Below are 15,533 nucleotides of genomic sequence, written 5' to 3'. Positions count from 1 at the left end.
TTTACATTTCCAAATATTCAATTTTATCAAATCCCAGTACAGGTATATAACAATGTAAATTCACTACACTGTATAAAATAACAACATTTCTTGACCTTCTTTTTTTTACTTTCTGGACCTACATGTTCATTTCTTGACATTCTTGACTGGTAAGACACCCTGAATAATAAAAGCACATCACTAACCTGCATATTCTGCATTTTCTTATTATCCCATTCTTGCATATAATGTTTGGTTCCAAGTGGGTCTCCACATCTTGCCCAGAGCGAAAATGTGGCAAAAAACACACCTATGCAAACCAGTAAAAGCAATACCTTTAGATTTAATCGAGCCATGGTGCTTCAAAAAAACTGAAATGAAAAAAAGAAATAATAATTGTATTATGTAATTTCTTTTCCAACCATAGAAATATGATGACGATGCATAGATACATAGGTTCTTAATGAACAAGTTGTAATTACAATATTTAATGCTAGTATCTTTGCACCATCAGAAGTTATGCTCACACATATATCATTCTAAGTTACATAGAGCCGTAAATGTATTAGGGAATATCACAAAATCCAGATTCAAATTATCTTATATCTGTGTCAGAAAAACTCAATATGCTGACCAAGGCAGAAATTTACTTTATTTTAAAACATAAACTTTTAGTTACCAGTGAGAACAGATTTGACGAAGAATTTGTAAATAATCTGCACACTGAAATACAAAATGACAAATGAAAGAACATGTGGATAGCCAGTAAAATAGTTAAACAACAAAACTGTCCAGACAATACACACATTCGAATATCCGGACAATTTGAATACTTGAAAAAAGAAAAGTATAACGCTTTCAACTTTTTTTCACAAAGAAGTTTTTAAAATTAGGTTATATATGAGGGAAAGTTAATACATACGCCAGATGCTTGTATAAGTGCATGCCCTGATAACAGATGGCAGCAGCAGTGGGAACTAAAGAAGCACAAATATGAGATTGCAGCATGAGTTAATCAAGTGAATTCAGTTGAACATAGTTATGTTACATGAGAGTAAGCAAAAAGATGCAAAGTTGGGACTCATAGGGCATTATACCGGGAGACTTTATGCCTCATGGTAACAATGTCAACACCGCCTTTTAATGTGTTACCTAGCATGAACTGGAAGAGTACATTCGCTGCAAACATCCCAGTCTTCCACGTAAAGATGTCATACTGTTTGAGGGCACTGCCCACCTACACACAGAAAGACAACCACAGGAACTGATGAACACTTCTGGTTGGGAATGTTTGGAACATCCACCTTAGTCCAAACTTAGCACTCAGTGATTTCCATTTATTTTTAGCCCCTCAAAAATTTCCTGGCTGGTTATTTTTTTGCTGTTGGCAATGGGGTTATACAAGGGTTGATCAAATGAAAAGGTACGAAACATCGTATCAACGGAATCGTTTATATAATACCGATGCCGCGATGGGAGAACGTAGCGTGATATGTAGGGGTGCAATTGGAGTCGCCACGCGGCATCGGAGCATGGAGGGGAACGTGCATGCGCAGGAGAGAGCAGAGGCTCCGATACAGGGCGCCGTCCAAGTGCACGGCAGTGAGTGTTCGGACAGGATGGCGTTAACATTGGCAAATTCGACTGTTGAGGCGTTATCCGTTTTCTGACAGCGGAAGGTGTTAAACCGGCCGATATTCATCGCGGGATGGTGAACATTTACGGGAAGACGAACGACCGGGGCTGCTCACGAAGGGTGTGGTTCTGCTCCATGATAACGCACGTACACACGTCTCCAGGGTCACACAAACGGAACTGGCCAGGTTCAAGTGGGAGCAGCTAGACCATCCACCCTACAGTCTGGACTTATCCCCCTGTGACTTCCATGTGTTTGGTCCCCTGAAAAAGCATCTCAAAGGAAAGCGCTTCGCCTCGAACGATGAACTCAAGGACGCTGTGAAGGACTGGGTCGCGTCACGGCCAAAGGAATTCTGGGAAAAAGGAATCATTCATCTCGTTCATCAATGGGATCAATGTGCTCAGGCCTATGGAGGATACTTTGAATAAAGTATTCATTTACACCGACAGTGTCGTTTTGTACCTTTTCATTTGATCAACCCTTGTATATTGGCTGCGCAAACAGCCTCAAATCTTCTCTGCCAGCTTTCAAAGACTGTTCAAATAAAGGGATGAACATCTGAATGTGTAAGGGGGATTATGTGTAAATACAAACAACAAATCAGGCAAGTACTACTTGCAGTTGTACTTTTTACTTTTATGTAACCTTATTTTTACTACATGAATTGAAATTATTTAGTATGGTAACTTAACACTGTAATAGTTGAATTGCAAGATTCCCACTCTACTCTTACTCCTGCCTCCACTGATTCTCGATCATGGGCCATTGTTACAGCTTTGGTCCATTCCATAGCAAATAAAGCTGCACAAAAGTTTTAAAAGTATAAAAAACAACATACAATGTAGAGTAACAACACAAATTTCGTGAAATATAGAGATGTACAGATCATAGAGATCCTTCTTTTCCCAAAGTTGGAATGAAAGGAAACATGATGTAAAACAGATTTGGTAAGGAAGTTAAAAAAATGAAAATGTCCTTTTACAGTATTATAAGTATGTACACTTCTGTTTACATGTAATGTGTTGAGATGACAGCAAAATTTAGTGCAGAAAACAAGTGTTCTCTATTTATTTCACAGGTTTACATTAAATTTCAGTAATTTCTAATATAATTTTCATTCACATCATTTCAATTACTATCACTGATTCATAAGTTAATTCAGTCAGACCATGGGTCTGACAGACAAATAAAGATCTATTTAGAGCCACTAAACCCAACCGCCTAACCTCCTCACTATATAAATTTCTTGTTTATTTATCTTTTTAATTCACGGAACCTAACATCCAGTGCACCAAAGATAAACATTTCTACAAGGTAACATCAATGCGATGGAAAATCTTCAGAATTATGAGATCTATCACCACGGCTCGAAAAATCCTGGTCGCTATGATGACAGATGTTTTGCTGTAATATTGTCGTTCTTTAATTTGCATGTACGAAATTTTGTAGATTCTTTCAAATTTCAGTACAGTGTAAGTTAGCAAATTATTTTCTAATCAACAAAGTTTTGAATATGGTGATGCTCAGGTTCTTATATTATGCACAATTGCCAGTAGGTGACACCCCTTGAAGTTCAAGAGTGCAGTTCTATTAACCCCTTCCCTGTGGGGATGTTGAATGGAAGTGCAACCAAAAAGAAATCATCTATATATAGATGCAACCTCAAATTTGCTTCATCGTAAATAATGCAAAAACTAATTATAAAAAGAATTGCCACAAAATGATTGATTGATTTTGTGTTTTAAGTCCACTTTATGCACAGCAAGGTTAATCGGGACTGGGCCTACAGTTTAAAGTGGGATCCGAACCACCGTGTGCCTCCACCGGGTATCGAACACAGGACTCATTGATTACAAGGTGCCCGACCCTGTGCCCGAGTGGTTAGCACATCGCGCTGCGACGCCAAGGGTCCCGGGTTTGAATCCCGGTCGGGCTTGGTTGTTTGTGAATGTCCATTCATCAATTTCATCATTTCATCACTCATCCCCATCTTCACAAATTAGCCAAGAGGCACAAAACGCGAAGTAAAATAAACTAAATCAATCAATCAATCATGATTACAAGGCAACGACGCGACCAGTGCGCCATCGGGGAAGCCCCATAGATGTTAGAATTTGATGTTAGCTTTTAACACCTCACTGAAGAAAATACAGAAAAAAAATATATATTCGAGAACAATGGTATGGTTCAAAGTACTTTTTATCTCATCTTTGATATCAGTACCCAAAAAGTAATTTTTCTTTGCAGGAAAAATGCAGGAATAGGACTCAGATGCTACATGTCCTCTCCCTTTTGATCTTCAGACCTTCCTCCTCAGGGCAGGCCCGTAGCTAGAATTGATCTCCAGGGGGGGGGGGGGTCATGGGTTATCAGGGGGGCATTGTAAACCAAGTCCATTTTTAAAAAAAATATTAAATGAAGGTAAATTATGTGTGTGTGGGAGGGGGGTGCTCATTCATTTATAAATATCATATACTACATAAATACTACATTTTCTACACCTTTTAAAACATCTCTTGAAGTGTTAATTGACTGATACTGAAATTATCCCTTACACACCCCATACTATTTTAGATGATACAGATATGTATATCAAACACAAAAAACGCACAATATTTAATCACATTGCCTACAGTATATTCCACCCCCGGCCAAAGCAATTAAACTCCCCTTCCTTCCCAAAATGTGGGAGTTGTTGTTGACCTTTGACGCAGATGCAGAGGGAACTTGATGACATCAAAGTCACAGATTTCTGTCTAAACGGGAGGTTGCAACAGGGACACTGAAAGTACAGATAAAGAAGCTCCCCTATGAAAGAACTTTCTGAAGTCTAGACAATATTCTAAATACTTGCAGCTACTTCTGCTCATAAACAAAATGAGCGAATGTAATAGATACTGTTCATATTCTGTGGATTTATCCTTAAAGTTGTGAGTTGTCTACATTTTCACTCTTCACTGCAAACAAATTATGCAAAATAGTTTACCTAATGTAAAGGGGAGCTGATGGCAGTGCCAGGGGGGGCTGAAGGTAGTTCCAGGGGGAGCTCAGCCCTCTGCCTGGCTACGGCCCTGCATCAGGGCCTATAGTTCTCTATAACATATTTTGCAATGTAATTGTGTAAAATTATTGTTTCTAAAAAAATTGTTTTTTTTTTTCAAAATTTCAAAATTTTTCAAAATATCACACCACCAGGGACTACAGAATGGTTTTCCAGTGCAAGGAATGACTTTTGTAAGTTCTCTCTCATATATAACGCAATGTAATTGTGAAAACTATTTGTTTATAAAAAAAATATATTTTCAAATTTATCTACGCAGCCAAGGGATATTGTGTGCCAGAGAATTCCGCAGTGAAAGAGTTAATATATGAATATCCCCAGTGGTTCATAAGAGGTAAGAGGATGCCGAGAGGCCTCTATTACGGATTATTTTATTACTTATAATTCCATTAAACGGTGCTCAATACAAGAAAACTGAAATACTATGTCTTACGATACGATGATTACCGCAAATTTCCATCCCTACCTGGTACTCCATCTTCGCATGCAGTTAGGCATGATGGTATTGAGACATTTCTTTAATTATTACTAACATAACTGAAAATGCGCTACTTTTAAAAGAGGAAGAGTTCACGTGCAAACGTATTGAGAAAATCCATGTTTCTGAAACTTTCTGATCGATGTGTTGCGAAGAAAGTTGCTCGTGTTCTCATTTACCATTTCATCATTTTATAAATCGTAGAATAATTTTAACAAAAACATCGCATACTAAAGAAGAATTACATGAATGAAAGAGAAAGAAATAATAGATTTAGTTTATTTTACTTCACTTTTCTGCCATTTTTAGGTAATCGCAAAGGCAGTCGATGAGATTGGGACAATATGGTATCTATTTGGTAAGTGCTATATTTTTCATATTTCAACATATAAAACATTTCTGATTCTAAAATGGCGTAACAAAACTATTCTTTCACATTTTACTGATATTTTGAAATTCCAAACTGCTATTCAGAGATTGATATTAAAAAATGAAACTCTCAGTAATTTTAGAGCATTTGCTAGGCTAAAGTGAACGAACACTTTCAAATGTAGTGCATGGTCAGGGGTCTGAGGTATCAAATATGGGTCAAGTTGCCATGCCACACCAACAGCTTTAAAATTAGATATTTTGATCTGTAATTATCATAGCAGCTAGGTACCTGGTATAGCATTTGAATGAAATAAGTCTGAACTCTACAAGACCGAAGGCACCAGGGGAGATCTTACCCCTCTCACCCCTGAGAGGTGTAAAATATCGATCATGCGTCGACCTTGCCACCTAAAACTAAACAATTACTACTCCCAACGTAGAAATAAATCACCTGCTTACATAACAATAAATGGTGTTACCTCTCTCTGAGGTATAAAACTAAGTCACCAGTCCCGAGTATAATGTTTGAAACAAACAGTAAACTTTTAATAAAAATGTCCAAGGAATAAAAGATCCTCCCTTCATGTGAGAGGAGGTGGTTCATACACTCCAAAGTTTGCAGCTTTAAAACCCGAAAGAGCAGATGGTATATCGAGACAATACTTGTCTGTCTCTAGTCTCGTCTTTTTCTGCCTTTTCACACAGAAAATATAAATTACTAAAAAAACGTAAGGAGAGAAGTAAAACTTACCAGACATTTGATTCTGTATCAGGCGACTAAGTGCAGTGCTGTCATCTTCCGGCGCGACCTAGCAGTTGGTATACTATCTGCAAATGACTTACACGTATACGTGCACAATTGTATCGCTTCGTGTGGAAAGAAATCCAAACTCATCACTGCAATTTGCAGAGTAAATGCCAAAACATGCCTTCTGCAGTTGTTCTACTCTGAACAATAAGTGTGTCGTCTGGCCTAGTCTAAATTTGGAAAGGGAAGGGGAGATCAGCGTAGACTTGAATTTTTAAAAACTTGCAAGGTGCTTCTATGGTCAATAAACTTTTTGACAGCAATGGGTCCTTAATGAATGTTCGAGTTCGGAAAGTGCACCGGAAGATTTAAAGTTAAGCTGTCCTCTGTCCATCTACACCGATGCATTGTTATATGCGAGCTTCAAAGCAAAACTGGAAACAAAAGCAGGGAATTTCTACGGGGATACTTGATTTGCAGAGACCTGACTGCGATGTCACATGCTTCTTGCTGTTAACAGAAACTTGAGTGCACGTTCACAAATCTAGTGCAAAAATATTTTTCCAAATATTCTTCAAAATCAAGATAAGTTGAAATAGATGTAGTCTCATTTTTAAGGAGTGACTGGGGGGGTATGATGGGAAGGGGAGCAAAAATACAATCTTGCCCCTCCCCTGTGGTTTCTTCACATCAGGCAATAACGAAAGCATTTGCAGGTAGAGGGGGGAACAACCAAAGAAGGAACGTTTGTTTTTTGGCCATTTAGGTATAAAAATAGAAAAAAAAGTAAAGTGCTCCCCTGTGCTTAGGAGCACGCCATGAAAGTGTATAGGGGGTGTGGGGGTAACGCCCCACACTTTTTTGATTTGGTCGTGAGTAGGGGTGATGTGATCAGCATCATGCCCCTGACCCCCAAGGTTTCCCCCAGGTACCCTTGTCATTCGACGCTGGGTGGGCGCTGGGGCCGCTTCGAATGTTGGAAAGGTTCCTGCATTTGAACCGGCCGAGGATCGAATCCGGGACCTTTAGCATGGTAGTCAGACGTGTTACTGATAAGAGCCACCGCGGCCATTTAGATTTAACAAAAGTTTACCGTTTGTTTTAAACGTCATGTTCAGGGCTGATGGCTTAGTTTTAGACCTCAGAGAGAAGTAACACCATTTATTGTTATGTTCACGTGTGAGTTTTTTACCCATACATATAGCACCGTGCCATGAAGACACATTTACGAAATGTGGGGGTATGGCCCACACGTTCTCGATCTCGGACATTTTGGAGGTGATTTGATGGCCACCATGCTCCAGCTCCCAAGGTTGCTCCCAGGTACCCATTCATTTGAGGCTGGGTGGGCCGCGGAGCTATTTTATGCTGGGAAAAGGCCGGAAAAATTCCGACCTTAGATCGCCCACCCCAGAAATTGAACCTGGCTCTCCGCGTGTCAGTCAGACACTCTACTGACTAGACCTCTGCATCCTCTCGGATTTGTCTCAAATTGTTTTCCACCTTGAACTTTTAAGCTTTATCAGGCCCCCTGTTCGGAGACCTTGAATCCATGTAGTTGTCCATTTTTCAAAACGAAAGTTGGAAAAAATTGTGTCTCATTTTTGGCACGCGACTGGGGGGAAGAAGACCATCTTCCCCCATTCATAAGTGAGGGGGCAAGTCACCCCCTGCCCCCCAGTTCCGACGTTCCTGCTCCTCATTGACAAAAATCTTTGTCACAAAGGATATTGTGCAAAAATATGGAATTACACATGCAAAAAGAATCTCCCCTTTCTCTATTCATAAAACAAATAGCATTGGATTTGGTAACATTTTAGTATGCCCGAAATGCATTTCTTCAATTTTACAGGACAAAATACTTACCGAACTGACATTCCGTACACTTTTGAAAGGTCGTGGATCACTTTTCCCATAACTCAATTTATTTCGCCGGTAAATCATGAATTTTTAAAGATTAATGTTTCTCCAATGCACGAAAGCTGTTGCCTCTATGTCCATCCACTACGTGAATCAAATGTTGCGTGCGTTCGATGATGTAACCCCCTGCCAGTGTTTCCAACAACATCGTTGTTTTTCAAGAACACGACAATTTTGAAGATGACAATTTTAACTATCTTTGCAGTAAACTTTCCGTATCCGGAAAGTGCCTGGAACTCGCTATTTATGTTACTTACCACATTCCTACTTACGTATTCTGATTGAGAAACAATTCTGAAGGTGGCATTTCACTTTTTTCACGGAAATAATCTATATTTTCGACGTATGAAGTAAGTTTTGTTCGTTTCTTTTTTCCCTTCGGTAACATGCTAAATGGCAGTCACAGTTTCATTACCGTAGTTGGCATGCAGTGTTTGCACCCCACTGCACCCAAAAATACCTACGTAGCTCCACGAACCATTCATACATAGCCCCACGAACCATTTCCTCTAGGTTAGGTTAGGTTGGGTCACATTCAGGTAAGAATAGTTAAAAATGGCCACACACACACCATTCTCGCATAGCCCCACAAACCATTGACACATAGCCCCACGAACCATTTGCGGAAACGTACCTTCTTCAGTTACAAAAACACGTTTTTGGAAACACTGACCGGGATTTCGTCATCAGACACAGGCAACATCCAGCTGGAAGAAAATGGATGCAACAGCTTTCATGCATAGGTCACACATTTATATCGAAAAATACATGATTAAATGGCAAAATTCAATGAACGATGTGAGAAAACATTTCCCCGAACTTCCACAAGTCTAAAGAAATTTCTCCTGTAAATTTTAAGAAATCCGTTTTCCATATACGGAAAGCTTACTATGTTTGTTTAACCTAACCGAACCTTGTCCTGCATGGTTCGTGGGGCAATTTATAAATTGTTCGTTGGGCTATTTATGAATGGTTTGTGGGGCTACAGGCATGGTTTGTGGGGCTATTCGTGCATGGTTCGTGGGGTTTTCGAACCTGGGAAAAATGAAAAATACAAAATCTAACACGAAAGTAGGTATTTTTTGATGAAGAAGGTTGCAACACTGCATAACTACTGATCATGGACAATGCTAGTCAAGATTTCTTTGCCATATTGCGTGTAATGCAAGCGAAAATGAACAAACAAGAATTACTCGATACGTCGAAAATTGAGATATTTGCGTGAAAAAAATGAAATTGCACCTTCAAGAATCCTTAGGAATGCAGAATACGTAACTACCAATGTGAAAAAGAAGAAAATAAAGGAATTTCAGACGTTTCGGGGATACTAAACTTTTAATTTGGATTTATTAAATAAGGGGAATTACATGCGCAGCTATTTACCTTGTGCAAGCACACACACACACTCTCTCTCACTCGTTCGCTCTTGTGTTGCGAACATTATTAATTAAATAATAATTTATTTGCTGGCAATAAGTTTAGTCGAAATTGCCTTTGTGCAAATTTCAGTAATTATGCGATATCGCCCGAACACCTCTCACTCGTTTATTTCGTTAATTTTAGCATTGATACTTACCTATTCTTCATTGCGGAAGATTCTTTAAGGTGCAGTTATGCCTTCTTCCATAAAATAGTGTCTACTTTTCATATTACGAGTCATTATTTGTCTTCCTTGTACCGCTTGGGTAACAGACAACATGGCGTGCACTCGTCATGGATCATCGAGCGTCGTGCTTGTGTTTTGTCGATTTGGAGTGGGTATGCAGTGTTTTAACCTTCTTCACCGAAAAATACCTACTTTTGTGTTCATTATGTCACCACAAACCATTGATGTATAGCCCCAAAAAACCATTCATGATAGCCCCACAAACCATTGATGGATAGCCCCAAAAACCATTTACGATAGCCCCCAAATCCATTCACGATAGCCCCATGGACCATTTCCGGTTAGGTTAGGTTAGGTAAGCATAGTTAAAAAAATTCTCGTAAAAAAAAGGCGTTTGGAAACACTTGCGAAACTGCGTGACTTTCGACGATCGCGCCATCTGCAGGTACATAATGGAAACAACGGAATAATGTTGCTTTACAGAAAATGCAAGTTCCTTACATAAAAAGTTATTATTTCTTGTTCTGCAGCATTCTATGGTGAAGTTTTCGGTAACACTTTACTATACCGGAGACGGATTTCTTCAAATTTACAGGAGAAAGTACTTACGCAAATCATTTTCTGTAGCATTGTTGATGTTCGGGAATGTAGTTTTGATCCATTTTAATGCGAATGCATGTGGATTTCTACGAAAATCTATTTCCGACATGCTATTGCTGCTGCCGCCATTTGCTTTCTGCACGAGAGTACAATACGCTCTTGTATTGTCCGTATATGCTAAATCGACTGAAAGGAGTGCTAATGGATCCTAACCTAACAGGCCTAAACCTAACCTAGAAGGCATACCTCGTCCCCGTGATGGTTCGTGGGGCTATCATGAATTTTTGGGCTACCGGCAATGGTTTTTGGGGCTACCTGTGGATGGTTTGTGGGGAATAAGGAACAACAGTAAGTACACGTTAATGTATGAAATAGACATTATTTTCGTTAGAAATTCATTATTTCACCTAAAGAAATGTTCCGCAATGCAGAATAGTACGTTAGCAATGTAAAAAGTTGCAAAATAAATCATTGATAGGTGTCTCCGGTATAGGAAAGTAGTACCAAGTTTTCAGTTTCCGCGAAAGAATATACCTCGGAGAACTTCGTCAATGCTACAGAAAATGATTTCAGTAAGTAGTTTCTCCTGTAAATTTGAAGAAATCAGTGCGGGCGATATCGCATATTTACCCAAATTTCACGTGACAAAAAACATTATGTTTAATAAAACACATACTCTTTCTGCTCGGCTGATCCAAAGAATGTAAATGTCATTCATGTTATTTTGTGAACCACATGCTGTATACATTAGAATTGTACAAATTGTGCTGTCCATCAAACCCATTGAATTATACCATACCATTGACAATACCGGATACAAACTTTTCTTTAGAGGTGAAAACAACGAATATCTAAATACGAGAACTGAAAACATGCACAGACCCACATGCGAATATACACATACCTAATATGTAAAGTTTGTAAATAAAGTTCAACAAAAAATATAAATAATGTTTACCCTAGACGTCAAGTTCTACCACACTCAGCGGTTTTAACCGAGCGTTGTGTAATGACACCTTCTTCACACTCTCCCTTGAATTACATGCGCAGATAAAGATACATTTCCTCTAAATATTTTCATCCCTGCAGTCTTACAGTCATTACTCAACGTAAAATAGTTACATATTCACAAATGACATTACACGTCAATTCACAATTCCACAAATATGACAGATAATAACAACTTTATTAGCGCCTCTGGCGGACGTTCTTGGAATTAAACTAACACATATGAGATTGGGAGTCTCCAGACCCACTCAACGCCGAAGCAGGTTGAGAACTTCCAATATAGATGTTGAGAAGAATCAATTATCATCTCAGCAGGTTTACACCGTCTCCAAACCCCAACCCAACACACAAGGACGTATTTAGAAGGTTGAACCGTACTCCCCGAAAGACATGACCATAATTAAATAAGCAAACTACTTGCTTACTATGGTATAATATAAATTTATGCAACAGTAAATCACGACTGACAATACGTCTAAAAAATTTTAAAAAATGATCAGAGCAGGTTTAATACTTATGCTACTTTGTGCTTATGCCCCACTGGCCCCACTCTACATGGCGTTTGTCAACGACGTATTCGACGCATGTCGTTTTCACATCGTGAATGCACAATGGATCTTATGAAGATTGTAAAATAAAACTTTAACAGGCTGCAAAGTGCAGAAAAATGTAAGTAATAATTATCACAATATTTAATATTGTATAAAATTGCAGAACGTGGAAGGAATCGCTGATAAATAAATGATGCGTTATATTATATGAATTTTACCGAATTTTAAGATGTCAAAAGTCCCATACGATCTTTGCTCTTCAAATATCTAATCATAACAATTCCAAATTCTAATTTCAAGGTAGTAGGAATACCCTGTATGGATTTAGTCATTGAAGAATTGTTTTTTTATACACAGTAGAGGTACAAATTCTACACATTACATAATATATATATGTGGTCCAAGTTCTTATTGTTTAATTCCGATTTATTCATGGTAGATATACATTTTGATAATCTGAGGAGAGAGGTAATGCCAGTGCGGTATTCGAAAAATGTAATCCAAGTTCCGATTGTTTAATTCCAATTTAATCATGGTGCATGGGCATTTCTTTTCATGGTTAGATTTCTATTGTCTGTTAACACATTTTATTGCGATTTCATCATGCTACGAATGCAATATTTACATGGTTCGATTTCGATTTACGTCTGATAACACATACTGCAGAGTTTTAGCGATTACTTAAGATTTTTTCAACATTTGCTTTTGCAGTTAGGTTACGCAGGTTAAGTTTGGGGGTCGGGTACCCTATTCTACACCTTCGAATCTTGAATTTTTTTTTTCATTATGAACATTATTTGATCCTATTTGTGAATAAAAAAAAATTGGAGCGCGTAAAGAAGTATTTACGACTGTACAGCCGTTTAAAGTTGAAATTTTGTCGTTTGAAATGGTTCGCAATTATTTCCAATTTCTAGATCGTGATACTAACACGACACCAAATTTTAACTATCGATCTCAACCTAACTGAACTAACCTATCCACACAAAAGTGGTTCGTGGGGCTAGCGTGAATGGTTCGTGGGGCTAGTGCCAATGGTTCGTGGGGCTAGCGCCAATGGTTCGTGGGGCTAGCACCAATGGTTCGTGAGGCTAGCGCCAATGGTTCGTGGGCCTAGTGCCAATGGTTCGTGGGGCTAGCGCCAATGGTTCGTTGGGCAGCAGACCATCTCCCTGTAAGTCAAGTACAATGTCCCGTATGTCTCGTCGAACAAAGTCCTCTGTCCTTCATCCGTTGAACGTGTGTCAATCTCATATTTAGTCCTTTTGTCTTAATTCAATGTCACACAAATAAATTCCAATGTCTAAAGTCGCACAAAATAATTGCAATGTCTCAAATATCCAATCCGCCAATAAATTAGTTAAATAATATATTGAAATCACAAATTATCCCATTGCACAAGTCATTCATAACAAGAAAAAATTGCAAATTATCCCATTGCACAAGTCAAAGATAAGAAGAAAAAGAAAATGTTCAGACGTGCGCCTGTGACATGAATCCAAGATGTGCCATGATCAAATCCCTGCAAAACTGTTTCGACGTTACATAAGGAATCTAAATATTGAAAAACATAAGTTTCCTAGCACGTAGATCTAAAAAAATTACTTTCCGCGCTATTTAGAAACATCGTTTCTTATGAAGAACTAATTTTCGTAACGAGAATATTTGAAATGGGCGAAAATTCGAGGGTGTAGAAAAGGGTACCCGAGCCAAGTTTGGTTCTCGTAGCATTAAAATAAAATCTTTATATGCATTCTACTAAGGTTCCAATTTACTTATACATTCATTCCCACTAGTCTATGATACTTACTGTCACTTGTCAAGGGAGAATAGCTTGTCCATGGGAATCATGCATGCTTGCATAAGTAATTTTTAAGTTTATTTTTTCAACATAAATAGCTTTTTTGGTAAAAGTTGCCTATCGGCCGAATGGATTTCTTCATTTTTACACAAGAAAGTACTTACTGAATGAGTTTTTCTAGCATTTAGATACTTCGTGGAGATATTTTCCGTCATTGTAGAATCTGCTGGAGCATTAAATCATCTGCTTTTCACGATTTACTACGACCACTATGTTTGCCTAACCTAACCGAACCTAACTTTGCTGTGAATGGTTTGTGGGGCTATGTATGAATGGTTCATGGGGCTATTTATAAATGGTTTTTGCGGCTATCTGTGTATGGTTCGTGGGGCTATTATTGACATTATTTTCGTCACAAAACGTCAGAAAAGCAGTATTTCACCTTAAAGAATGTTTTGCAAGGAACGACTTGAGATGACCTGACCCCTCTCCGATTTTCTTCATATTTGGCATACTCACTAATTGAGGCCTCCTTTTCACGAATCTGAAGTTAAAATTTGTCGGAAATGTCTAGAAATTGCAAAATAAGCGAAAATAAGGTGTTAGTTTTCGGAATGGAAACTGTCAATTTTCGCGAAATTTTTTGTTTCACAACCAAATATATGTATTCCTGATACTACCACAACACCAAATTTTAACTATGTTTGCCTAACCTAACCAAACTAACCTAACCGAACTAACCTAACCACACACCAATGGTTCGTGGGGCTAGCGTCAATGGTTCGCAATTTCTAGACGTGACCGACAAATTTTAACTTCAGATTCGTGATTAGGAGGCCTCAAATATGTCAAATATGAAGAAAATCGGAGAGGGGTCCGGTCATCTCAAGTCATACCTTTTGCAATGCATAATAGGTAAGTACGAATGTAAAAAGTGAAGAAATAAATTAGTGAGAGGTGTTCGGCCGATTGACAACATTTAATGCTTTTTTCGAATCCAAACAGTGCTCATTACTTTAAGGAAAGTTTAAATTTCGTGTGACAATGATTGCTAAAATTCTATGATAATTAGTCTTCCTACTAGGAGAATTTGAAAATATCATAAATCAATCGGAACCGTTTCCAAATTTGGTTTCAGCATGTTGAAAATACGAATGACTGAGATATTTGATCCCAAAGAATGGCCTACATAAGTAAAAACCTGCCACTTCAAGAGTACTTTCGCTGTTTTTTATTACTAAAAACAGTTTGTATGCACACTAAAAGATCCATATGCTCCTACGGTTGACTCAGAACCGGACCCGGGGAATCCAACTGTTTAATGAAAACAATATTGCTCTCTTGCAACCAGCCATTCATTTACTGTTGTTTTGCATCTAGATTGCATGTGTGTGTGTGTGGTCCGAAGGAGGTTTTGTAGTTAGGTTAGGCAAGTCTGGTTTAGGGCTCTTAGTATTCAAATAACATCTCTAAATGCTTTCATAGTGAGGTTAGGAGGCCAGGTTTAGGGTTCTTAGCATTGCAATAATTTCCCTAAATGCTTTCAACATGTCATCATGTCTGTGCTGGTCTCAAGCACGAAACCCTTTCAAGCCTTCTGTTGGCAGTTGATGAGAACTAAGGAAATTTGCATAACATACCTTTTACAGTTTCTTTTCACCGATAAATTGCACTTTTCGGAAGTAGGAACCATGCTAATTACTTGCACCAAGGTTCAAATTTACTGTAACATTATTTCTACAATTCTATAATACTTTGTCTTTCTCCTAT

At 38.3% G+C, this 15,533-nt stretch overlaps 2 protein-coding genes across 6 annotated transcripts in view; one reads left to right on the top strand and one right to left on the bottom strand.

The window, feature by feature from the left end:
• Nucleotides 1-11,601, bottom strand: part of Hsepi (D-glucuronyl C5-epimerase) — a 46,665-nt gene extending 35,064 nt beyond the window's left edge. Inside the window, exons 1-2 of one of the 2 annotated variants that reach the window (XM_083120326.1) lie at nucleotides 11,308-11,601; nucleotides 186-350 (exon numbers count right to left, since the gene is read on the bottom strand). In XM_083120326.1, the coding sequence (XP_082976452.1) occupies nucleotides 186-335 (150 nt within the window). In that variant the 5' untranslated portion in view covers nucleotides 336-350; nucleotides 11,308-11,601. The remainder of the gene's footprint in view (nucleotides 1-185; nucleotides 351-11,307) is intronic. The other variant, XM_083120325.1, reaches the window with a different exon arrangement.
• A 397-nt stretch (nucleotides 11,602-11,998) lies between these two features.
• The window catches only part of LOC145986382 (glycoprotein-N-acetylgalactosamine 3-beta-galactosyltransferase 1-like), a 40,529-nt gene continuing 36,994 nt past the window's right edge, over nucleotides 11,999-15,533 (top strand). For all 4 annotated transcript variants that reach the window (XR_014441588.1, XM_083120324.1, XM_083120322.1 and 1 more), the window contains exon 1: nucleotides 11,999-12,080. The gene's annotated coding sequence lies outside the window, so the exon portion shown is untranslated. The remainder of the gene's footprint in view (nucleotides 12,081-15,533) is intronic.

This window comes from Lepisma saccharinum, chromosome 4, assembly GCF_977018435.1.
Source record: "Lepisma saccharinum chromosome 4, izLepSacc3.1, whole genome shotgun sequence".
Taxonomy (NCBI): domain Eukaryota; kingdom Metazoa; phylum Arthropoda; class Insecta; order Zygentoma; family Lepismatidae; genus Lepisma; species Lepisma saccharinum.
Note: the sequence above shows the minus strand (reverse complement) of the source record. Positions and strands in the feature narration are given on the sequence as shown.